The following is a 26,011-nucleotide window of genomic DNA, read 5'->3' on the forward strand; positions in this document are numbered from 1 at the left end:
TAAGAAATATATAATGAATTGATCCGATGAGCATTTACTGTACTCTTAATTCTTACAACGTATTAGTCTACTTGTTGTTGCTGTGGTAGACGTGACGTACAGTACTGAAAGCCTAGGGAATAAAACATGAAAGGTCATCAACAATGTTTAAAAAAAAACTCGCCTCAAAATCAGGCTTGAAAAACTTAAGACTACTTATATAACGAATCTGTTTTTCGATCTAGGTAGGGAGGCTTAAAAAGCTTATGTTTTTCACATCTATAACTATGTTTTCACGTCTTTTACTACGTCTTAGAAAATAATATTTTTAGGTATCTTTTTATATTTATATATATAATGTGTTTAAATTGATGAAAACTATCTAAAAAGTTTGAAATATGAATTTCATTATAACTAAATGTAATATATTAGTAAGTTTTCATGTATATTTGTTTTTTTATATGTGTATAATTATATATTTACATATTTAACTACTAATTTTTTGTAACATAATAAATCTTATGCGCCTTAAGTTTTAAAACTCAAGACTCTTAAGAAAAAGTTTTGAGGTACGTTTTCGTTTTTTAAAACATTGGTCATCATAGAATAACAAATTAAAGTACCAAGAAGAGCAAGCAAATGTAATTGGAACAAAAAAAACTAAATAAATGAAATAATCCAACATACTACTCCATCGTACGTAAGAACTACTTGTTCTCTTGCAACATCTTACTAAAAAAAAGAAGAAGATAAAATTAGATGGTATTAGAGCGAGAAAGCCGAGCGAAGAAATAGATTATGCACTTTTAACCCTAGGAACTGGTGTTGGCCACCATGGAAGCGTAAATGGATGGATAGGTGTCCCATTCTGGGAATATTGATGACCGGCACGAACGTCTTCGCAAGCTCCGGTAAGAAGGTTGCACCTGCGAAGGGCTCCGCCATTTTTTATCACATAAATGGTAAGCTCCTCCGATGAGTCGAAAAATATTAAAAAACGGCCAACACGGTCGCAAAAGCTCACATTATCAGCAAGTATCCATGACGAAACGCGGTGTTCAAAGAACCATTTGCTCAACTGCTGATGATTATCATCTCCTGATCTCAACTCCCAGATACTAATGTAGCCTCTATTAATCGACATCGCCCGCATACTCCCTCGGCACACACCTAGGCACATGAGTCGGCGTTCGAACTTCTTATCGAATTCTAATTCTATGAAACAACAGTACTTAAGAGTAACATCGTCACTACTAGTATTACAATCAATTGCCAAAGCATCCAACTCCACAATGCGAACTTTGTCCAGCCAGTACAACTTTCCATTGTAAGCAACGCTTGGCCGGACGGTGGTAAAAAGGTGAAACTCGTAGATATGTGGCGGGCGGGGTACATAAAATTCTCTCCATTCACCGGTTTCGGAAATATAAATATACACGCGTAACTCATTCAGTTCAAATTTCATGATCACGACCCGGAACTTGTACTCAGCATTAAGGACGACTTTACTAGCTGCACCATCTTCTTCCTCGTAAGTACAGTAGGGTTCACATATGATTCCTTTTTAAGTCCCATAAATGTTACATTGTGGATGAGGAAGAGCAACCCGTTGCATGATATACGGATTCCAGATGTTCAATTCAGTCACATCTGACCGATAAAACAAAACCAAGTCATTATAAGTCGCCAATAACGCACAATGTTCAGTACCTTCTTCTAGGGTTCCAATAGACGGTAGAAAACTGATTGTCCACCTCCATCGCAAAGATGGCGAATACTGGTTCTGGAAAATCATTCCACTTGTGACGGGCGTTTTCTTCTCACCGTGTAGACATAGAAAACGAACCTTAAAAGAAGGATCTGATATAAGTTTGTACCAACCTTTGGACACGCACTTGCATTGAAAAGCCGAGCGGAGAGGAAGTCGACATAGGATTTCAAATACCACTTCACCAGGGAGATCATCAATCTTGAGCAATCCCTGCCGCATATCATCGATCATTAGGTAGCAAAAGCAGTAATTCTCACGATCGATTAGGGTTACCCTTTCAGGGTTAATTTATAAAGGACAACTGATATCGATTGGTTTCTTAAAAAAAAAAAACACTGATATGGATTGGTTACACAGACGTTATGTACGCCAATCTATACTTTGGTTACAGATGATAAGAAGTGATCAACAAAGAACTTTTTAGTTTGAGGAATCGTAGCTGAACTGGAAGACGTATTGGAATCGGTTGGTTTATCTCTGTTGAACTAGGGAATGGTTCCCCCCTGCCCGGCCCAATTGAGGCCCGAAATTGAAAATTACTGCGTGTCGGCGTGTTGTGTGATAAATGCGGCCACGTAAGCCCCATCCCAAAGAAAAAACGGCCAGCTCCTCCGTGTAGTATAAAGCCGCATCTGAACCTCGACGAATCCAACGACGGGTGATGAGTTATGAGTACACTGATATATGCTTGCCCTTCTTTCTTTCGTTGAGAGATGTCGGAGAGGAGAGATTCTATATATGATTAGCTGTATATATTCCATTCACAACTAGCTAGCCTCGTTTAGTTTACTTTTAGGTTTTGGTATATCTTAAAGAATTCCCAGTCTCAAATTCTAAATCAAGTGTGGCCCTTATTTTAGAGCATCTCCGACAGTTTTTCTAAAAAAAATTATAATAGATGATAAAAACATCAAATCTTTATAATAAAAAAACCTAAACTCCAACCGCTCATCTATTTTATTGTATACAATTAAATACAAATTTGTATAGTTAAATGAAAATCAAATTGAATCTTATAAAATCATAATGTCATAATTTATACCAAGACTAGAGAATGAATGATAAATAATTCCTTTTTTGTTTTGTGTTATTTTTTTAGGAATGAGAGTGAATTTGGTTTGGTAAGAAATAAAGTCTAGAGATTGTTTTGAAAATTATAAAGATTTTAAAAATTCTATAAATTTAGGGATTTTGTTTATCTTTTCCCACTTTTTCTATTATAGAGAATGGTTTAGAAGAGTTGTTGGAGATAAATTTTAGGTTTTTTCTCTATAATAAAGTTATTTAAGTTTTAGAAGAAATGTTTTAGATGTTCTTGAGTGAGTACGGTGAGAAAAGAATTTGGAAATGCAGTGCGGGCCGGTGTGGGACTGGAAAACATATCATGCTATTTAGCTGTGTCACTTTCCATGGTTCCATGCCATGGCTATTTTTCATTCATGACCCAAATGAATGGAAGGATCATAAGATGAACTTGATTGACGGAAATCAAGCTATGAATATTACTCCTCAGGCTAAAATAAGAACACCCACGCACTTTCAGCATGGGAAGCCATGTATTCCTTTCTTTTTCTCTGCATCAGAACGAACCGATATTCTATATTTTTGAAAACGAATAGGCCGGACTAACATTGTGTGTAAAATATAAAAATATAAAAAAGATTGCCGCTTTAGAAACTCCAGAAAATATGACTATATAACAAGGTAACACAATCCACACCACAACATATATTACATAAACACAATATATGTCATAATAGATTGTGATTCATTATATAGGCATGCCAACAAAAATCCCTATGAATCAAGGAATTCATATCTATACGAGCCAAATATATCGATAGTTCTACCATGCTACTAAGCACACATACTCGGAATTTCTCACCTGTTGAATGTAATGGCTGAAAAAATAGTAGCATCACAATTATTCTCCGGAGCAGATATAGTCCAAGTTCTCGCATGTACGGAAATGAAGCTTTGGGTTCTTGATGTCCATATGAACAAGTTATGATATCAGTAATGCATGCCCCTCAAGGAAGCATGAACTGCTAGCTAGCTAGCTAGCTGGGTGTTTCTGTTGCCATTGTCAAAAAATCACAAGGAAATAGCCAACATGTCATGCATATTTTAGACACCTAACATATATCTTAGCAATCTAGTGCAAGTTTCTTCTATTCAGACACTGCAGTGTCGTGTATACATATAGATATACCTTCTCAAACACCAAAAAGGTGAGCTTGCATGTATGTCATTGCCTGTAGGAATGTAGGGTATTTCTAAAGATGGGAACTCGTTGAAAGCAACAGTACTATTGGTTAAGGCACTCCATCAATCAATTTCCTCATCAACACTATTGATGAGGAAGAGCAACCCGTTGCATGATATAAGGATTCCAGATGTTCAATTCAATCAAATCTCACCGATAAATCAAAACCAAGTCATTATAAATCGCCAATAACGCACAATGTTCAGTACCTTCTTCTACGGTAGACGGTAGAAAACTGATTGTACACCTCCATAAAGATTTCGGCGAATACTGGTACTGGAAATTCATTCCACTTGTGACGGGCGTTTTCTTATCACCTTGTAGACATAGAAATCGAACCTTAAAAGAAGGATCCGATATAAGTTTGTACCAACCTTCGGACACGCACTTGCATTGAAAAGCAGATACCACTTCACCAGGGAGATCATCAATCTTGAGCAACCCCCCCCCAGCCCCATCATCGATCACGGTAGCAAATCAAAGCAGTTCTTCTGATCGATCAGGGTTTGCGGCGAAGTAAAGTAGTGTAGGTGGTTAAAATTCCTCCAGCTCGGCCCATTTAAGGCCCAGCGTTAAAAAATTGCCGCGCAGAAAAAAAACGACGTGTCGTGTGACAGCGGCGACGTAAGCCCCAGCCCCAAACGGTCAGCTGGAGGGCGTCGTATAAAGCCTTGAAGTTTGAAGCGGCGAAAACCCAAAAGCTTGAGGAAGAGAAAAATGGAGAAGAGAGAAACGGTGAAGATGATAGTAGTGGCCCTCGCTTCTCTCTCAGCTTTCTCCGTCCACTTCCTCTACCGGAGCCGCTGCCAGCGCCCCCAGACTCGCTGTTATTTACAAGACGAGACAAAGCCGCAGCACGGATTCAAGCGAGTGCTGGCCGACAATTCCTACTCGCCGTTCAAGCATTTGAGCCTCGACGATTCCAACGGCGACGGAGGTAGCAGTATACTAATATATATGGTGTTAATTTGATTTTGATAGAACAATAATAATGGGAGTGGAGTTTGTTTTGGTGATAAAGGTAAGAATCTGAATTCGCATCCGTACGAGGCGGAGATCACGGCGCTGTTGGAGAGGGCGCCGATTGAGCTGAAGAGTGTGACGGAGAAATTTGAATCGGAGATGATCGAGGCGTGTGTTTGGGTTGTTGGAGGAGATGGTTGAGGTTTTGAGTAAAGAGAAGATATTTGGGGTTGATACTGAGCAGCATAGCTTGAGGTCATTTTTGGGATTTACTGCTTTGGTATTTGAAGAGTGGAAGTTGGTGGAAGAGTGTTGATTGTTATGTGTGTGTGGATTTTTTATTTTGGTTGCGTTGGGATAGATTTCGACTGAGAAGGAAGATTATTTGGTGGACACTATTGCTCTACATGATAGTATGAGCCTTCTGCGGCCGGTTTTCGCCGATGCTAGTATTTGCAAGGTAGTCATTTTGTTTGGGGAGTAGATTGTAACTGTGCGTGATGGAATTGTTATTGTAGCGGTGTTGTTGTTTGGAGTTTTAATGTGGTGTATTGTGTGTGTAGGTTTTCCATGGGGCGGACAGTGATGTTCTCTGGCTGCAAAGGGACTTTCATATTTATGTTGTCAATATGTTTGATACTGCAAAGGTGAGCTTTTTCTATCTGATTGTGTTGGATGACAGAGGGGGGAGAAGGTGGTTTGACAGTTGAAGAACTCTATCGTTAATTGTTTTGTGTTGGTATTACGTGCAGGCTTGTGAAGTGTTATCGAAACCGCAGAAATCATTGGCTTATTTACTTGAAACTTACTGTGGAGTTGTCACTAACAAATTGTTTCAGGTTAGACCCTGTTTAAGCTCCCTCGATATATTTATTTTTGCTCCTGATTATTGTCATAACCATCTTTGAGAAATGTTAAGCATGACTTAAACTTAATTTCTGCATTTTCTGGGGTGAGGTTATAATTAACGATCTCTATCTGAACCATCATTAAATTGGTTTGTACTTTGTAGCGTGAAGACTGGAGACAACGCCCTTTGTCAATGGAAATGGTGCAATATGCTCGAACAGATGCACACTACCTGCTTTACATTGCAGGCCGTTTACTTGCTGAGCTGGATTTGCTGGATAATGATGCTGGTATCTTTTTTTTTTGTCTTTCCTTGTTTCACAGCTTCTTTTCGGACACTTCAAGTTTCACTTGTTCTGCTGGATTGGTTTATATAGAAAGGACATAATTTCGACATTTAATCATGAAAATACAATCTAACAGGTATGCTATGCCTGAGTTTGCACTCTCGTGAATATATATATATAATTTTTTTTTCTGGAGATTTTGTGTTACAATACGACTTTTTGGGTTTCTGTGAACTTGTTAAAAGTCAACATTTTGTGATGATAGTTTTAGCTAAATGGAAATGTTAATATTGATGGAGGTGTTTTGACGCCCGTTTATCACTCAAATTAATGATCTGTATAAGAAACATCTGTAACATCAGTGTTACATGGTCATGTTCAGCGTCTCTGATGATAAGATTTAGTTAACCTTTTATCTGGGATACATGAGCTAAGCTGAATCTTAGTGCATCTGTTATCTGCTAATATTCATAACTTACCCATGCTTTCCAGTTGATAGGCTGTTAAGATTTGGTTCTACTTTTTCTCTGTGTCATAGCATGAAAAGTTCTAAATATCTTATTGTATCAGAAGATTCTGGACCCAATGACAACTCACGTTTTGTTCTCGAGGCTAGTCGGCGTTCAAACATGATATGTTTGCAACTGTACACTAAAGACGTAGAAGCTTCAGCTGGAGAGTCTGCTGCTTCATCAATATTTAGCCGCCATTTAAATGGTGAAGTAGGCATTGCATCAGCATCTTATAAATTCCAGGTTTGTTTATTTTTTTATAAATTTTTCTTTCATGTTCATTACACCTAAGTTCAAGGTGTGATGACCATCCAGTAAAGTAATACAACAGTTGTTCACCATATGATCTAGTCATTGTTCGGTGGCCCAGGGGATTTGGGGAAATCTGAGTTCAGTGACTTTAGGCTGGAATGGTAGTTGTTTTAAGATAATCCAAGACAGCTTTGAGAAATGTAGTCCTCTTATATGGGTTCAGGTTCGTTTTGGTTGATATGAAAAGAGAGAGTAGGTCATTTGAGGGCAAATCATTTGGTCTTGGTATTGAAACTTTTATTACTTGATAACAACAATCTTATGCAAAGTTTATGCTTTGGTTTCAGAATGTGGTTTGCCGGTTTTTTGCATGGAGATTTTGATGGTTAGTATTTATTGAAGTTTGACAACCACGCTGTTTCTAGATATTTTGTATAAAGAGATTCAAACTATGATGGTCACTTACAGTAATGAAATTGATGAACATACAGTAATGGGAAACTCTGATTTATTGTATACATATTAATCATGTGGCCCTTACTTCCTTTCCAGGCTCGCATACATGATGAAAGCTTGAGGTATGTAATATCAGATCAGGCTATTGTTGCCCTCGCAGAAAAAGCTCCAACTGACCCTGCCTACATGTTAACCATCATTGCAGAAGCTTATGATAATGTGGATTCAAGTCTCAATTCTGACCTCTCATCTCCATCTCCTGTGGTCTGCAGTCATGTGGATGATTTCCATTATCTACTCCAGAACAAAAAAGGCAATCCTGATGACTTCTTACCCATGATTCTTCATAACTGCCTGGGCCAAAAAGGGAGTTGCCCACTTTCTGTCTTCAACTATGCTTTACTGGTTAATTATAAGATGAAAGTGACAGTGGTTGCCAAACAAAATGGGGTCAGAAATCGAAAGAAAGTAGGTCGAATGGCTTCTCGAAAGCTGTTTGTTCAACAATTTCCTGCAAAGCTCCAGTTTATCATAATTGCAGGATCTATGCAAATGATGGGCGTTTGCTTTGTTACTGTGACCGCAGGAAGCTTGAATGGTTACCATTCATATATACTCATATCTCTTTACAGCTTTTACCACAAAAATGTGTATTTGACATGGTCAATGCTGTGTTTTATAGGTATCTTCACCGGAATTTGGCTAAACTTGTTGAGGACGTTCCACCTGGTATTACGCTTCTTTTTTAGCCCAAAGGCCGTCCAGAAGATGACGGCAATGATTTCTACATTCAAAGTAAGTAAAACATTTGTGTTGGCTGTGGTGAAAGAAATCATTACTTAAGGTACCGAATTATTCCATCATGCTACAGAATGCACTTCCCTGAACATTTGAAAAGCCACCGTTCTCATGATATTGTCCTACTATGCATGGACTGTCACGAGATTGCTCATGCCGCTGCAGAGAAGTATAAGAGAAAGATTGCTGCAGAGTTTGGGATTCCACTTTTTGTTCGTATAGTGATTGATTCGCAACAAACTCAATCTTTATCTGGGAAACCTGTGCCTGTAGCAGACGTTGAGGAGGCAGGTGTATCTCCTTTACAGTTGCGAACAGCTGCTATGGCTCTCTTGCGCCATGGACCAACAATGCCATCCAAATGCCGTGAGGAACTGACAGAGGTATATGGATACACACACACATATATTAACATTTTTGCAAAATTATCACCAACATAGATCAGTTTCTGTAGTTTTATAAGGCAAACATGAAGCCAGATATTACAACCCTTGGATTGATCACGTCATTTCATATTACATTAGTTATGATGAGGTTTCTGTATTCTTCCTGTTATTAATTTAATATTCGGTTGTCCTGTATATTTTAGGGGGTTATGTATGTATGACTTCAAAGTTCCACTTTGCAGATTATTAAGACATTTTATGGAGGGAGACAAATCTCTGAAGAAGATTTAGAAAAGGCTTTGCTTGTTGGGATGACACCTCATGAGAAAAGACGACTTCAGAAGAAAAAAGGGTATTCTTTTCAACATTCTAGAGAGAGTACTTCTATAGATGCAGAGGAGAAAAGTACTGTTAATACTTCCACATCTGCCACTCCGGATGCTTCAGAAGTTGATACTGTACATGCATCTTTCACCAATGATGCCGAAGCATCTGTGATATACCAAGAGGAAGATGTTTCCACAGTGAAGGATATTGATTTGAGCCCCTCCACTTTAAATCTGAGGATTGATGAAAGAGAATCTTCCAGCAATGAGAAAAACATGAATTCAGAGATAACCAAAGTGTTCAACACTACACTTGTTTCTGTTGTAAATGGTGATGGTACTAATGACAGGAAAAATACACAAAATGAATCAGTAATCGGCCATTCTACTTCCAAACGTAATCATAAATCAAAACACTCCCTGTTAGGACATGGTCCACATGGTAAGCAAGTTGTGGATCATCTGTTAAAGGAATCTGGGGAAGATGGTATTAGTCAGTTCTGTCAGCGGTGGAGACAAGTATTTGTTGAAGCTGTTCATCCGCAATTTTTACCTTCCGGCTGGGATATTACACACAGGTATATACTCAATCCTAGCATGATGTTGATAAATTAGTTAAGACTTTCCAGTGATCTATTCATAATATGTTTAGCTTCTGAAGTTATGTTTATCTGTGCCAAGGGTTTGATTTTGGGCACTGTATTTTCCAGTGGTAGGAGGGACTTTGGTGACTTCAGCGTCTACAATCCAACCAAGAAAGCTTCTGCTGCTACTTAAGAGTTCTTAAGTCAAATGTTGCACTTGCACATTCGTGACAACCATATTCAATAGGGAATTCATTGCTCTTCCCTTGTATCTTAGTGGTTCATTGATACTTTCCTCTGTCAAAACGAATATAAATATATGCATTCCCCTTTAATACTTGTGTTATCAGAATGGCTTGCTGGAGGAGTTTCAATTTCTGGTGTTTTCAATCGTTGAAATAGCTTGGTAAAAAAATGCGGATGCTTTGCATGTGATGATAATGTAAATATTTTAAAATTGCGATCAGAGCTGGAATAGCTCAGTTGGTTAGAGCGTGTGGCTGTTAACCACAAGGTCAGAGGTTCGAACCCTCCTTCTAGCGTTTTAGGCTGCTCTTATTTCTTTTGAGAATTCTTTTTGGATCTTCATACCCTAGAGTACGGTTACAATACCTCTTTGGCCACAGTTAGCAACAGAAGATCCAACAATGGCAGCCATCGATATATCACAAATTGTGTGACCTTGCGGGCTAATGTACTCAAACTCCTCAAAACATGGCGAGAAAAATACCAAGTTCATGTTCAAGTATCTAACTACAAAACCATCTGTCCTATAAATAGGAATGGAAGATGGAAGATTGAAGTGATTAGTTCCATTAACTTAAATGTCTACAACGAGCTACTTCCGTCTCTTTTTTTCGTTACATGTTTCCTTGTATATACTCCTGTTCCATTCAGGATAATGACGAATGTGGCATAATATCAAATCGTGCCTCCATTCAAAATATGTAAGAAAGCAGTCGGGACAAAATGTCTGCTCCCCAGCATCAAGGTAATCTGCAAATGAAAAACAAAGGTTGGTATGTTCCTTAGACGAAAATTATGAATATCAGCAGATATCAATCTTTCCCAGTGCGGACTTACTGTCATTTTATACCCAAGTTTGACTTCACAAACTTGCTACAGTACCAACAACTGAGACTTGTGGTCGATGCCATTGAAGATGAAAGTCCCAGACAAGGGTACAAATTGTCTTGTTATAAGCTGTCGGTAAAATGTTAAAGAAACAATCAATATAGCACAAAAACACATGCACAAAAAATATTGTTGTCACACATAATTATTTGAAAAGCAAGAATTACACATGCCTTAATCACTTCCTGAGATGCTATTCCTCCAACGAAAGCAGCAACTGCATGAAGTTCTGCAGCACCAAATCGGCACATCTCATTGATAAGGTCTTCTGTCAATGTTACGCCACTGCAACCCAAATCATTAAGAAGGCCAACAGCTGTTGTCTTCAATCTAGATATGTCCTCATCCATCACACTAGGGGAAAATGAGCTGCAGGAATCAGTGCACTACAACATAATTGTACAGCATATGACCGTAAACAGCAGGAGAGTTACCCATCAAATTGCCCGGGGAAATTGTTGTAATTAGCAGCAAACCGGTCAACAGCTCTAAGCAAAATGTAAAAGCCACCAGCTACACTGTTGTACAAATAACAAGAAAAAGATGAGAACTTAAAGCACAGAGAAAAGGCTTCTAGCTACATGGTTCTCTACTTTGTTCTTTATTTGGTAATTCAGTATGCCAAAAATTATTTTTCATACAAAATGTAGGACGTCTATTTTTTTTTTTGTGGGGGGGAGGTAGGAGAGTATAAGTTTCTATTAATATAAAAAAAAATATCGAGATAATCAACGCATATCAACTTGACAGTACTATATTTTGTAATCGAACAAGAGCTGCAGACCATGCAAGTATCATTTTCTTAACAGCAAAATTCATTAAAATTGTACATTGAGTTTGATCTGCAAGAGAATATACCAAATAGGACAACTAAAGTAGATAGTTCTGTAACTGTACCTGTAATCCTCATCTGTTAGATACTTTTGTAAGTCTGATTGGGGTGGAGAACTGAACTCATCTTCAATGGGGCGGTACCGGCAAACCTGAAAGTAAATATTAGTCAACTGAAATGAAGTACGCAAACATAAAGAGGCTTTATATAAACTCTCTAAAAGACCACAATATTGAGCCCTAATTTGTAGGTAAGCTACAACTGAATCCAACAATAACCTTATTAAGAATCAGAATCCAGAGACACATAATTTATAATGGGGTGGATAAACGTTTTTATGAAGTATACACGAATCTGTAAAAATTTGTAGTTCACAGAATAGTAAATTTCTCAAGGAAAGGTACCAACACTCTGACATTTGGACTTTATCTGCCTGAGTGGTTCCCATCTACCTATAAACCAATTTGTTGCAGTACTACAAAATACAGGTAAATGACAAAAGAAAACCCCAACACTTACTTTGAGTTTCCTTGCATTCTTGCAGAAACTTTTAATAGTTGCCTTTGAGATGCTACTGGGATCTCTGCCTATTTTCTTTAGAAGAGTCCTAACCCTTTGGTCAATAACTAGAAAATCAGCCTCAGCCTTGGCTTGGTAGATTTTCTGTAAGGCTATATAGTGCCTGCAAGAGAGTAGATAAAGCGCTCATATCAACAAATTAGCTTTGAGGCACAAACAAGAAACATTAAATTCTGGGATGTAGGCCACTAACTCAGTTGAAGATGTCATATCTGGTATTGATCCCTCAAGGGGTGCCTCACCACCACCTTCATTTGCTAGGAATTCCTATAAGAGAAAATTCCTGATCATACCACTTAATAAATGCATAATGATATGACTGAACAGATTTTAATTAGATAGATATGAGCATCCAATTACTTGATATCATAATACAATAAAGAATTATAAATAATAAAATAACTTTTGCAACCTTCATGAATTGAAAGAAAATGGCAGAAATCTCTAAAGGCCTTGTTTAGGTAACACGCCTAGTTTGGGCCCTCCCTGAACCACTCAATTAGGTAAGATGCATCAACTATGGGCATTGAATTGTGGTTTACATTGATCATGACGGTTACTTAGTACTAGAGCTAAAAAACTTGGTATGCAAATGATATGAGTAAAGCCATTAGCACTGGGTTTAACTTTTTCTTATCATGCATCAAAGTTAAACCGCCTTACAATCGAAATTAAGAACATTGAATCATTTTGAAACTACAGTTTCATAGTTGAAATGACAGGCCAGACACTTGTCTCTAAAGATATCTAAGATTTATCAATCAACTCACAAGTTATAATAAGGATATCTGTTGGAGAGACTAGAAAATGTGTAGTTTTATGTGAAAAATAAAATAAAAAACACACACACACTCTCACTGAGATAAATATATCGAACTTATGCACGCTATATCAAGTTGCCGCATATTCAATCTTGATTTTACAAACCTTCAATGCCGCTACCATAACCCAAAAGTCAGCTGAACTGGAATCAATTTCAGAATGGCCGTCACTAATTATCTGTTGCAGCTCCGAACCTGAGACATAAAGTGAGTTATATCAACCACCTGCTCAATAAGGACTAAAATTTACACATGAGTATCCAGGACTGAAACCCAGATTATGGCGATAAAATTGAAAGAAGTGTGTGCAAAACCATAAAGCCAAAACAGCCCCACAGGAGCCACACTGCATCTATGCAGGTGCACTTACTGAGTGCAGTTTGTAGTTTGGTTTAACAAACACTACTTTTAGATTTCACAACGTGAAGAAACAATGTCATTGCAGAATTGTTGTGACATGCAATTATTGCACATTATGACTTTCCATTTACAGCAGCCACTTTAATCTAAAATATTCTCACATTTCAACCAATTCTTAAATAATATATACTCACTGATTCCTCGAGCGGTAAAGACTTTAAAGGAGTTCTCATTGGCTTCTGTGTAGTTTTCTTCATCAATTGCAGTCATCCTGGCTTTGATAAGCTCCTAAAAAATTTGAGAGTATAAGTCAAATTACTAAACAGAAATTAAATGATTGCTCACGAACAGATACTTCAAAGCCAGAAGGTAAACCTTGAACTCTTTTTTCTCTTCCCTGGTTGTTGGAAGTCCACCTTCGTGATTCTTGGCCCACTCCTGTGCCATCTTGACAAGAATGACGACATATGGCGTGTGTTTGTGGGCAACAGGATCTGACACATCTAGATCGATAGTTTCTGCAAACCTATTGTAAATGAAAAGTAAATTCCAAATCAGAATATAAACTCATAAAACATGCTCTACTAGGAATTTAAAAACAAAACAATAAAACAAAAACAAAATAAGCATGCATGGTGTCAGCCAATTAAATATGCCGGGCTATGATATAAGAATTCCATTCATCATTTCATACCGGCTGAAACCAACTAAGGAAGACAAAATGCAATTTATCAGAAATCCAAAAGAGACTGACATTGAAAATTCCTTAGATAAGAACATGAAAATAAAACTATGTACCCTCTTAGCTCAGGCCATGGATTATTCAACCGAAGGTCATCCAGAAAATGTTCAGGCTTGGACTCGATCACTGTATGTTCCTGTTCCACAAAACCATAGAGAAAATGGAGAACATATCTATATTAGATTCAAAGAAAAAAGACTTGAGTTACGACTATCACTATATAAAATCAATACTGCATTATGTAAGTACTTTATCATCAGCTAACCAAACATACTAAGAAATCATCGATCAGGAATATATCCATTAATTCAACAGTTGATCATCTCATCCTTCACATTGCCTATTACCTCTTTAAAATATTATAGAAATATCCTCACTTTCCATAATAGCAAGATGGGAAAAAAATTACAACAAAATTTTTTAATATGTTACCTTCAAACTGATGCGGACAAGCCCAGTGAGGCCATAAGAGCGCGCAAATATCAGTTGCACATTTGAATCCCTGCATATTCTGTCGAGCTTTACCATTGAATCTTCCACCAGCTGATCAAGCAATTAACAAACGGCAGTCAGATAGTGCATAATAAGATATAGAACTATTCGAAGTGAACATATAAACCAAAGCAAACCTCCATCCGAAAACAGTACAAGACAAGTCTCGACTAATACTACGCAGGTCTTACAATAAAGAAAGAGTGCACTAAAAAGCGTGCGACGCATATTAGTAATCAAACTGATAAACACACATATAACAAAACTAACAGAACAAAATGCATCTAGAATCTACTTCCACAACGAAAAACAACATTGTTATCATTGCTTCCATACCTGAGTAGCTACAACCAAAGTGAACTGCGAAAAGAAGGAAGGATTGGCCTGAATCAAAGCCTCAGGTTGCTCCTCAATAAACTTAGCCTTAACAGCATCATTCAGCTCCTGAAGAAACTGACACACACATTTCGCCTTGGATTGCCCCACGCACGATTCATCAACTACAAAACAAAACCACACCAACACACATTAGAAAATAGCTAGAAACGAAACAAGCAAGCAGGCGGCGAAAACGCACCCATGAAATTGTTGCCGAGGTCGCCGGGCTCGACTTTGGATCCATCAATGACGGTGATGCTTCCGACGCCGCCGAGAACGAGGTTCTTGAGGGTTTCGGAGCCGGTGGGGCCGCAGTTGAGTAAGCAGACGCTGGCTTTCTCCAGCGCTGCTTGGCCTTGCTCGCCCCAGATTCTGCCAATTCAATCGGATATACAAAAACCTTAGGAATACATAGAATTTTACGGCGAAAAACGAGCCGGAAAAGCTCGAAGGAGAGCGGAGCCCAATGGGGAAGGGCAAAACGGAGAAGCGGAGAGAGAGTACCTGAGCTGACGGTCGTATTTGACTTTGGGTTCGGCCATTGATGATGATGGTGTGAGACGGAGAGAGACGAAACGGAGCTCCAGTACTAGTTGTGCTTGAAAGCTACGCACAGCTCCCGAGTCCTAACCGATCTGAGAGAGGTACTCAGGCGGAGAGTGAAACGAGGCTAATACTTATTTTATTTTAATTTGAATATACGACGTCGTTATGTGTCGTTCCTCAAGTTTATTTTTATTTGTATTAAATTGATTGAAGGCTTAATAGCCGATCTGAAAGCAGTAACAATTGTCAATTCTTCTCATCCATGCTCAAATCAACTTGAACATAATTGCATGTCAAATTTGTCAGTTCTTCACCAAACATTTAATAATGCTTCGGTTTTATAGATAGGGTATCATCTAATCTCTATAAGAGGGGCACTAACAGTCGCCTAAATCAACTTGAACATAATTGCATGTTAGAAGTTGACTATCTCCTCAAAATGTAGTCATTTTCTTGGTTCCAACGGCGAGATTTGGTGCTTAATCAACTCACGAGCACATGGGGTGATGATTATATAATAAGTTGTATATGTAGCCTGATCAGTAAGGAGGAGTACGTTATTGCTCGTATTATAAATACAACCATAACCCTCACTCGAAAATCACACAGCAATTTCTCAAAAGCTTCTCAATTGGTTTCCCAGTTCACCACCACAGCACCTGCCATGGCATTGCAGTCCAGTTATCATTCCCTACTACTTGTCGTGGTTCTAGCCATGACTACATTCTTAGACAAAGCCAGCAGCACAGTTGGATTGAGAGAAACCAAGCTGTCCATGTATTTCCAGGATTTCTCTGCCGGTCCAAATATCTCAGCAGTACCAATTGCAGGTATTGCCGGCAAGCTATGGAGGTTTGATCAATTTGGGACAGTTATTGTCACTGATGACCGTCTAACAGTAGCGCCGAGTCCGAGATCAGCAACAGTTGGCCGAGGCCAAGGCTTGGCTGTGACATCATCACTGGATGGACGCAATGCTCATGTTTTGTTATCAATCGTGTTCACAAACAAGAAGTACAATGGCAGCACTCTAGAGATACAAGGAACTAGCAGGCAATTTGAGGCAGTTAGAGAGGTCTCGGTTGTGTCAGGCACTGGAAAATTTCGGTTTGCAAGAGGATATGCTACATTTGAAACTTATTCTGTGGACTCCCCAAATGCATACGCAGTTATACGATTCAATATTACTGTGCTACACTAGTAAGTGAAATATTTGTATGCCTACAATAATCGACATGAGCTGGTACAAAGAGTTATTCTTTTCGTGGCTTTTGTACTTATTATGAAGATGAAACCTTGAACCATCATGTGTTTTGCTAGCTATTCTATCATTTCTACGGAATTCTATTTATAAATGGGGCTTTGGATCAGGATATGCTCATGATATGCTATCTAAATTTTATGCCTTGAACTTTAGCAGCACAAAGCTATAAACATGAAACAACTACCGTAAGAAAATATCTGATCTCGTTAGCACTAGGCTTGCTTAGAAGTAATATAATATGATTTCTTGTGTTTTGCTAGCTATCTCTTAGAAGTAATTTTCTTTTGCTACTGCCATGACACAGAACACAAACAGTAAATGCCTAAACTAGCATTGACAAGATTCACACAGAACTATAGATGCCTTGCTGCAACATTGGTCAATGAAGGAGAAAGAAATGGATAGCAGGTTCACGGCCAAAAGCCTAAAACTTAGGGTCTGCATTTGAAATGCAACACAAAGCTCAGTTATGTGATCAACTGATCAGCTTCCGCTCCAAATTAAGTTTGACTAAACACGACTCCTGCAATCCAAATTATTTAAGCAAAAACCAAACATGGAGCAATCTTGATCCACTATCACAAACAAATCAACCAAACGTTCACAAACTGATAGCTCATGCTTACTTTCTGCTCATTGCAAACAAATCAACCTGCAAGTCTTATGATCTTTGAGCATGAGCAAGTAGTCGACCAAGGAGCAGTAAACAAACAAACACCAAGCAGGAAACTACCAAAGATTTAGATATACATTAACAGGCAAGAAGATTCACAAGTAAAAGGGTAGATTGTGTAAATCAGAAGTTAAAAGTCAGTGAGACACTGAGTGAAGAAGGCAATTTTTCTGTATCAGCAGTTTTCAATGCTACCTATCTTGACTGCTAGAAGAATGGTGTACTTGACTGTTAGAATGCAACTGCTTATCACTGAAGAATGACAAAAAGTATGAAAAATTAAGACACATCAACAATCAAACTGGAATTCATTTAAGCACAACATGAACGTGTCACTAATTAGTAATGAATACGAGAAAACATAAGATTATACCTGCAACATAAGTGAATTTAGTATCAATATATTACATTATTGAGATTTTAGTTCAGTAATCAATAAATCCTCAGGTTAAAACCAAACAGTGACGAAAATTATAACCACAACCACAAGTACAAGAAAGGAAAGGCAGCAATGAGCAGAAGTAAGTATGAGCTACTACCAAGATGCAAACATTCAGTACCAAGCGACATAAACTGGACTATGGTAACCAAGCCACTACCATACCAAGCAAGCCCTCTTTCTTTTGTCAGTACTTCCTTATTAGATTACTATATAATGAAAAGCCAACCATGGAAAACAGGATATACATCGAGCAGAGGTATACATCCAATGAGTTGCCATAATCAGAAATTAAATGCATCAATCAAAAAAACTGTAAGTTAAACTCTGTTAATACTTCATTTTCTCAGATTTCTTCATAAATTTTACCTCATTATGAGTCCATAATATGAAACCATTCAAATCACAATGCAGTGCCAAAATCAGAAACTAAAACATTAAAATACGAATCGGTTATAGACTCTTAAGTCAAATCTTGTTTGAAAGTTTATACCGGTGTCATATTTAAGTGTGCATAAGATTAAATCACAATATCATTTAACTACCCAATTTTAACCAAAACCAGAATTCAGAATTTGGGAAATGCATCAGATATAGAACATTTTGGTATAATTCAATCAGAAATCCCAGTCATATCTATGAAATTCTCCACCAAAGCACCCCCATGATTCCATTACTACGCAGACAAAACTCAAATATCAGCATAAACAAGAGCAAGAACTGAGTTAAAGGCCACACTTTAAATAGTTTCCACAAAACAAAAACAAAATCAGTTCATAATATCAAGCAGCTAAAGCACAGAAATCAACCTTTCAACAACACATCAGTTATAAACTCTATCTTAATATCTAATAAAATCAACTCCTTTTTATCTAAACAAATACCAAAATCGACTCAGTTCCACCAATGATTACCATTATCAAACCAATCAAAAACCCTCACGCAGTACCAAAATCAGAATAATAAACACCACCTTAAGCATCTGATATGGAACATTTTGCAACATCTTAGACACAATCACAGTTTCGTAGATACTTTCAAACAGTTAAAGCACATCAGCCGAAATCGAAAACTAACAATCCAAAAAACACATCAAATACAGAATAATTTGGTAAATTTTATTAATAATCTCAGTTGTATCTAAGAAAATCTTCCGCCAAAGCACCATACATATTAATTGATCTACAACATGTCCAATTGGATTCAATTTATTAATGTGCAGCAAGAATATCACTACTAAACACATCGATAATCGGATCGGGCAAGTCGGATACCGGACTCGGCGGCGGCCTGAGGAACATCACAGACTTTCCGGCCACGAGCTTCTTCCTCTGGGGGCATCTCGGGCCGTAGATCCTGCCGGAGAAGCAAGGGAATCCGTCGGCGGCGACGGTGACCTGTGGGAGACCGGCGTCGGCGGCGGACGGGGACATCGGCGGAGTGGAGCGGATCTGGGAGATCCAGTTGATTCTGTGAGATCTGGAGCTGCTGATTCGCGAGTCTCGGATTTGGGCTAGGGCTCCGGGCTTGAGGAACTTGAGGAACGGCGACGACCGGTTGGGTGTGGACCGGTGGGTGGTGCGTGCGCGGCGGTTCATGGCTGAGAGAGAGAGAGAGATGGGGTTAGGTTTTGGAGAGAGGGAGAGAGATTTGGGGTTTTGATTTTAGAGAGAGAAAGAGCGAGGAGATTTTGGGGGTGGGATTGAGGGTTTGTTTGGGGGTTCTTAAGGAGAGAGAAATAAGAGAGAGAGGCGGGAAGATGTGGAGGGAGAAGGGAAATGAGGGTTTCAAAACACCAAGTTTGAGGCGCGGAAAGACTAGTAGGTTTTGTTTTTTTTTTGTAATTTTGTTTCGGTTCGTCGAATAGGGTTTTTCTTTGGTTTACGCCTTTACGGTGACTTGACTTTCTAGGAGGAGGTGACGCGTGGCTGTGTGGTCCGGTTGGTTGTCCATTGTGAGAGGGGCGTAGCCGATGCCGGATCTCAGTTGGCGCCGGCCGGCCACCTGGTTGAGTAAGCTTCATTTTGTTAATTTCTAGTAGGGGGACTGACACGAAGAATATCGATTAACTGATTTGATGCAAGAATCATGAAAATTCTTGTCATATATATCCTCTTATAATTATTAACTATTGAAATGACTGTTTTTATAAGATATGTAAGAAAATTATATTGGATAAATTATTGGAGATGAGTTTAGGTAAGATATTTGATAGACGTCAATAGTTTGGTGTACCATTGACGTAATACACTGTAATAAAATATGACATGTGGGAGTTTTTGTTATGGTAATGCAGTTAAGATGAGTAATGTATCGTTTTCCAACTTTGTAAATATTGTTAAATGTAACTCATTGTTAGTGTTGCTGATTAAAAGACAAGTACGTCGACTCATATCTAATGTCAATGTGATTTAAAATCATGCGTTTAAGCTAGTTTGGGACTACAGCATTTCCAAATGCGGGTGACCTTTTCTTTTGAATAATGATAGATAGTTAGAATTTGATCATATTTAGTTTACTTTCTTAAACTTTATGATTAAAATCAATATGATCGCTCTATATTTAATTCGATCACGTTAGTCTAACGACTCTCATATGGCAAAACTCGAGTTCAAAATTTGAAAATTGTGCGAAACATGTTGCCATGCAATGAGTTGGTTAACTATTTAAGGGCCTAGCTTGCTTTTCAACCATTGACCCTTTTATAAAAGGCATAATTAAATTTGAACTGAAAAATAGGAGTCTCACCTCCGCTCCAGTCAGCAAGTAACATGTTGTTCAACACAATTTCAATTTGTGATTGAGAGCCGATATTGAATCCAAGCCCTAGCGTTAATTTGTTGAACTAAAATATAATCCTTCAAAATTTTGACCTTGAGCTAGATTACAATTGTGGAGCCAACCAATTTATGATATGTGAAAACGTATTGGTTTCGTAGCAAATTATGTATCAATCGAGTGAAGTATACCCATGTAATTTTGAGTGAAGAGTTTGAAACATGTATTTCATGACTATCATGTATATTTTATGTATATGTTATATTTATAAACCACGAGTTTGCAAGTTACAAGTTCAGTGCATAAAGCTAATATTCAATATTTTTCAATGTGATAATAAATCAAATAAATGATATATTGGAAGAAATTAATCTTACAACGTGACTTAACACATACCTATTACATTGTGTTGCATTCTACATGTGTTATAGGATGAGTTATGCACAGAATGTGACAATGTGTGTGGCCTGTTTGAAAACATATGGAAATTAGTTGTTTGTAAAGCTGACTATGGTTGGTGTAGCATGGTGGTGCAAGTAAAACAAAACATAGACGTAGCGGTGTTAGATTGGCCCTCCATTTTCATTTTGTATACAAAAAGGTAACTAATTTGATTAGGTGAGTTTGTGATATGGATAGATCTGAAACGCTTAATTTATAACTTTTAACTCCAGATGACCTTTAAATACTGGTATTAAAGTATCAAATGGCCTAAAATTGAGATGTACTTTATTTATTTTTTTACTAATTTAGTTGCTAAATTTTCTATAAACATAATGAAAACAAGCTAGAGACGTTATGTTTGGAGGCCTTTGGACTAAACCAAAAGCTAATCACTACAATATGATCAGTGTGTTTGTATCGTCAATGCCTATATGCAAGAAAATTAAATTAACTATCCAACCTCAGGAAAACTTAAGTCAAGTCTTAGACAAGAGAGAATTATTTGTTAGTTATTTGTCAGTAATAGTAAAAGAGTAATGCACCTATACCCCACTTTGAGTGGCACCTGACACGATATAGCCACGTCATCATCACATACTTTTTTTTTCTTAAATACAAAATTCCTTAAAATTAAACCATATATTTTATGTTTTCTGATATGATATATACGATTTGTCATCTATCCATCTAATTTTCTTTATGTTCTTATATTCTATACCATTTCTATTATTCTCTCATAAAAAAAAAATTTTAAGAATGGCTGGTGCGGTTGCTCTAAGCCTTGATTAATAAAACTATAGAATACAAAGAGAAGACATAATGCCTAAATCTCAAATAACAATGAGGATCGTATTCTCACCTACACCATTTAGCAAAGAGTGCAACATTGGCTACTCTATTTGCTTTGACAAAACGGTGAAACAACGAAAAGATAATTGTACTAATAGTACTGAAAGTATTGTGGACAAGCATCGGAACAAATATTAGCGCACATTTCCTACTGCATTGCCGCACATAAACATATCCGGCGACCTTTTATTTCATCTTGCCACTAGGAGGCTGCGAAAATTTGACGAAGCAAAAAACTCGCCATCTAACTAGGACAAACCAAGCACACAAGGTGCAAACACCAGAGCAAAACCAACTTCTTCATATTGAAAGCTGAAAATAACTATAATTAATGAAAATAAAATAACAGTAAATAAAACATAATTTCACATAAAGGACTAATCTTCTTAGCACAGGCCGAGCCCAAATGAAGGGCCCAAGCCCAAGCTTCAAAAGCGGCAGGAAGGAAAGTCCACTTCGCCGATCTAGACCCGCCGAACCTCCACCCCATGCCGGCCACCCTCGACTTTGTAGCATCCATGCCGACGCTCCATACCCGACCGACTCCCAACATTGTCATGTAACCATCTAAGCGCCATAAATCTGAGTCATCTATGCCAATATGCAGCTCCAATCTCCGATGAGATATACATCCCCTCAAGACCAGGTTGATTCGACCCAAATCACACCGCACTAGCACGTCTCTACAACAATCTAGAGATCTCTGATCTCATACCATGGATATCGGTTAAGGATTATGGCCTACCTAAGACCCACATAGGGTCGACAAGATCCAGTCTGACGACGGCGAACGAGCACGTCGCGGACAGGGGAAGCACTCACAAAGAGGTTTTCTCTCGCTTTTGGGTTTTTTTTTAACATATAAACTTAAAATCCTTCTCTCTCATCAAGTTAGAATGCAGAGGTATTCGATCGAATAGTCTCTCACTATTAATAATAAGGAGATGGAAAACAAATGGTGTGATGATGAACTCATGATCCTTAAGAATCCAACGTTTTCTTTTTAATTTGGGATTGTCAAAATTAAAACAAGTGATACCTATCAACTCCAGTGGATTCGAGCCCTAAACTAAAGAGATTGAAACACGTTGGGGTTTAAGACATTGTTGAATACCAGTAGAATGAAGATCTTTATTCATCGATGGATCATGTTGAGATAGACAAAATCAAAAACATAATTAATAGACCTAATTTTGTGCTCAATCATTTTACTCCAGCATTTAGTTGGCATAAGAATAGGTGATGAGAATCATGAGACGTGTAATAACCCTAATTTTCAAAACAATATTTGGTTTGATTTGAATTCTATAAAGTTGTGAAATTCAATTAAAACGAATGTGATTGTTTGCGATGTTACGAAACGAAAAACGGAAACGTTCTCGGAACATTTAATTAGAAAAACGTTACGTTTCCGAACGAATTTATCGACTTTTATTCCGTCGCTCGGTTGCAAAAATTTTCTTCACAAAAGTTGTAGGGCTCGTCGATACGAGTTCGTGGGTATGTGACGCGTTCTCATCGGACGATGTATGTAAAAGTTATTAACGATAGAAGTTAGTTTCCGATTTTGGAAACGAGTATAAATAGGATATTTTTATGTTTAGGGTTTCCATTTCAGGAAACCCATTCTCTCTCTTCCTCTCCGCCTCCCTCCCTCTTTCTCCCTCCCTGAAAGCAACTCTCTCCCTCCTCAGAAATCATCTTCGTCGATCCGTCGCCTCCCGGCCGACGTGTCCCTCACCGCCGACACCAGCAGCCTCGCAAGCTCGACGCAGCCCCCCTCCAAGCAAGCCACAGTCTCCAACGCCGACGTGAAGCTTCGAGCGACTCTCAAGAACCGAACCCAGTCGGTCCAAACTCTCCGACAAGCTCCGGCGCTCCCAAGGCCGGAATAGGTGAGGTTTCTATCAAATTGGATGTTGTGATGCTTGTTGTGTGAATTTGTGTTGTTTTTGGTTGGATTGATGGAGTTTTGGAGGAGATCGGAGGGGAAGGGATTTGGGGGAGATGCCGCCGCTATGGGTGCGTGCAGGAGGTAGGGACGGCGGGAAGCCGTGGGGAGGAAGAGGGAAGGAAGATGGAGGTTTTGGAGGCGGCGGTGGCGTGCTACGCGCCGGCCGTAGGCTTGGTGCGTTTGCCCCACGCGCTGCCACAGTGAGTGGCGCGTGTATCCCACGCGCGGTCTGCCGGAGGTGGTGCGTGTACCCCACGCGCCGCCACGTGCGGCGGCGTGAACAGTGTTTCCGGAATGGTAATTTTATAATTTATTTACGTACGGTAAATGTAAATGTAAATTTTATTTACGTACGGTAATTGTAAATGTAAATTACTTTTAGTAAAGGTAATAAATAATTTTGGAAGGGTAATTCGGTAATTATTATTTACTGAGACAGTACGTACATTTGAATAGTATTTATACGTACATAAATACGTAAACAGTATGTACTCGTACAGAGATACGTAGTGGATGTGTATTTGTACAGTAATACATAAAATAGTAAATACGCGAACAGTGAACATTGAATAGTGAACAGTAACAGTGAACAGTAAATTCGTAAACAAAAAATTGCTGAACAGTAACCGATTATTACTGTTTCGGCATTTAAAGGTTTACGAAACGTTTCTAAATTCTTTTCTTATCTTTTCAAGGTGATCGATAAATCAAGGAAAGGAATTATCTTCGGAAATTGTGGAATTACGCTCGAGTCGATAAGGTGAGTAAAATCTCACATATTTACGAATCTACCCTTGCGGTGATTCCAGGATTTTTGCAAGAGTTTTAAATATTGAAATACGACATGTATACAATATAGTGGATTATATATATATATATTGTATAAATGGTAATAAGTACATATATATAGTTTGCTATAATATATACTGTTATGAATTCATTTGAAATAGGTCATTTCGATGACGAGCATATGATTTTAATATAGAGTATGTTAAACGTTTTGTTTTCGGACGTGTTTATAAATTATGACATGTATATGTTATAGTGGATTATATATATGTATTGTATAAATGGTAAATAAATACATATATATATATAGTTTGCTATATAATATACTGTTATGATTTTATTGTGATGATGTCATTTTGTTGACAAGATTTTATCAAGCATGTGATTTTTGATACAATATGATGTGTGATTATTGTACGTGATTTTAACATGGAGATTATTAAAATGTGATTTGTCTTCGGACTTGATTTTTGGTACAATATGATGTGAGATTATTGTACGTGTTTGGCAAGTCGGAACCTAGCCTTTGGCCGAGCGAAAGTTACGATAAGTTAGAGCCCTAGTCTGTCTGCCAGAGTCCTGCATGTGAGGTAACGGGTGGTTATCTGCTCATGAGTACTCATACTTTTGGATATTGGGTAGCGGGTGGTTGCCCAATATCGGCAGTGTATTACGAGAGGGGTAACAGATGTGTACCAGCGTTCTTGGGTAACCAGAAGGGTTATTTAATTTCTCATGAGCGCTTATTTTCATATTTATTTGGGACAACCATATGGGCCGTCCATTGACTCATAAGTGCATTTATATTTTTTTGATTTCTGGATTTTCGTATATATATTAATATGCGAGTTATATTTTCCTTTTACTCATACGAGCTGTAAAGCTTACCGGGTTTGTGTTTACAATCCCGGTGCACCAATTCAATGGTGTAGGGGATACTTCCGCAGGTGTGGATTAGCGGGGATTGAGAGACGACTCCGGTGCCTCGAAGTTGTTCGTTACCCTGCTTGTGTTGAGATTTATAGAGTGGATTTGTGAGTGAGAATTCGTGAGGTTTTAATTGTGAGTTTTGTGAGAGATTGTGAGGATTATTACATTTCCAGTTTTATGTATGGATTATAAATTTGGGTTGTAATAATTGGTTTGTCTGAGTTGTATTGAAAACTCATTAATGATCCGCTGTGACATTTTAAATGATTTCGATTTTATTGAGATTATTTTGTGTTTAACGACTTTAAAATTTTGAGTTTTTAAGCTTGAAATTTTGGGGTCGTTACAAGACGAGAGAAGAAAATTGCTATTGTTGAATACATATTAGATCGATCATAAAGAGGACTAATAGGGTTTAATGATAAATTCATACAATTAAAAATAATATTACAAAGGTATTTCACAAAATTTATCAAAAAAATATAATAGAAAATATAATTTGGTTATACCATGACAGCTGTCACATAGGCACCATGTAAGCTGCCACCTAAGGTGGGGTATAGATGATACACTAAAAG

General features: G+C 38.0%; 4 protein-coding genes and 1 non-coding gene across 5 annotated transcripts; 3 read left to right on the forward strand and 2 right to left on the reverse strand.

The window, feature by feature from the left end:
- Nucleotides 1-4,733: 4,733 nt before the first annotated feature.
- Nucleotides 4,734-9,700, forward strand: LOC126797314 (protein RRP6-like 3). Its single transcript, XM_050523958.1, is given in 14 exon segments — nt 4,734-4,953; nt 5,038-5,161; nt 5,163-5,259; nt 5,341-5,439; nt 5,543-5,626; nt 5,732-5,818; nt 5,992-6,118; nt 6,689-6,870; nt 6,998-7,102; nt 7,432-7,843; nt 7,846-7,933; nt 8,018-8,516; nt 8,762-9,423; nt 9,556-9,700. Coding segments are annotated over 14 exon segments (2,853 nt in total). The 3' UTR covers nt 9,623-9,700.
- Nucleotides 9,701-9,897: 197 nt separating this feature from the next.
- Nucleotides 9,898-9,971, forward strand: TRNAN-GUU (transfer RNA asparagine (anticodon GUU)). Its single transcript has one exon. It is a non-coding gene; the product is annotated as a tRNA-Asn (tRNA).
- Nucleotides 9,972-10,059: 88 nt separating this feature from the next.
- Nucleotides 10,060-15,407, reverse strand: LOC126799258 (NEDD8-activating enzyme E1 regulatory subunit AXR1-like). Its single transcript, XM_050526423.1, has 15 exons — nt 15,272-15,407; nt 14,967-15,139; nt 14,726-14,889; nt 14,330-14,440; nt 13,954-14,033; nt 13,531-13,681; nt 13,350-13,443; nt 12,902-12,990; nt 12,168-12,241; nt 11,915-12,077; nt 11,461-11,546; nt 10,998-11,081; nt 10,737-10,917; nt 10,513-10,632; nt 10,060-10,425 (listed from the first exon to the last, which is right to left on the reverse strand). The coding sequence occupies exons 1-14, from the start codon at nt 15,307-15,309 to the stop codon at nt 10,549-10,551; spliced, it is 1,572 nt and encodes a 523-aa protein (XP_050382380.1). The 5' UTR covers nt 15,310-15,407; the 3' UTR covers nt 10,060-10,425; nt 10,513-10,548.
- A 570-nt stretch (nt 15,408-15,977) lies between these two features.
- Nucleotides 15,978-16,514, forward strand: LOC126797315 (pterocarpan synthase 1-like). The gene has a single exon (XM_050523959.1). It carries the CDS (start codon nt 15,978-15,980, stop codon nt 16,512-16,514), a length of 537 nt encoding a protein of 178 aa, XP_050379916.1.
- Nucleotides 16,515-18,771: 2,257 nt separating this feature from the next.
- On the reverse strand, nt 18,772-19,429 carry LOC126799949 (uncharacterized). Its single transcript, XM_050527211.1, has one exon. The coding sequence runs from the start codon at nt 19,285-19,287 to the stop codon at nt 18,901-18,903; it is 387 nt and encodes a 128-aa protein (XP_050383168.1). The 5' UTR covers nt 19,288-19,429; the 3' UTR covers nt 18,772-18,900.
- Nucleotides 19,430-26,011: the final 6,582 nt, after the last annotated feature.

This window comes from Argentina anserina, chromosome 6 (assembly GCF_933775445.1).
Source record: "Argentina anserina chromosome 6, drPotAnse1.1, whole genome shotgun sequence".
NCBI lineage: Eukaryota > Viridiplantae > Streptophyta > Magnoliopsida > Rosales > Rosaceae > Argentina > Argentina anserina.

Excerpts from the sequence above, each read along its gene's own strand:
- LOC126799258 (XM_050526423.1), bottom strand. The coding sequence starts at position 15,309 with ATGGCCGAACCCAAAGTCAAATACGACCGTCAGCTCAG. Across the intron at positions 14,441-14,725 it reads CTTTGGTTGTAGCTACTCAG|CTGGTGGAAGATTCAATGGT; the intron begins GTATGGAAGCAA and ends TTGCTTGATCAG. Across the intron at positions 13,444-13,530 it reads AAGAGAAAAAAGAGTTCAAG|GAGCTTATCAAAGCCAGGAT; the intron begins GTTTACCTTCTG and ends CAAATTTTTTAG.
- LOC126797315 (XM_050523959.1), top strand. The coding sequence starts at position 15,978 with ATGGCATTGCAGTCCAGTTATCATTCCCTACTACTTGTCGTGGTTCTA.
- LOC126799949 (XM_050527211.1), bottom strand. The coding sequence starts at position 19,287 with ATGAACCGCCGCGCACGCACCACCCACCGGTCCACACCCAACCGGTCG.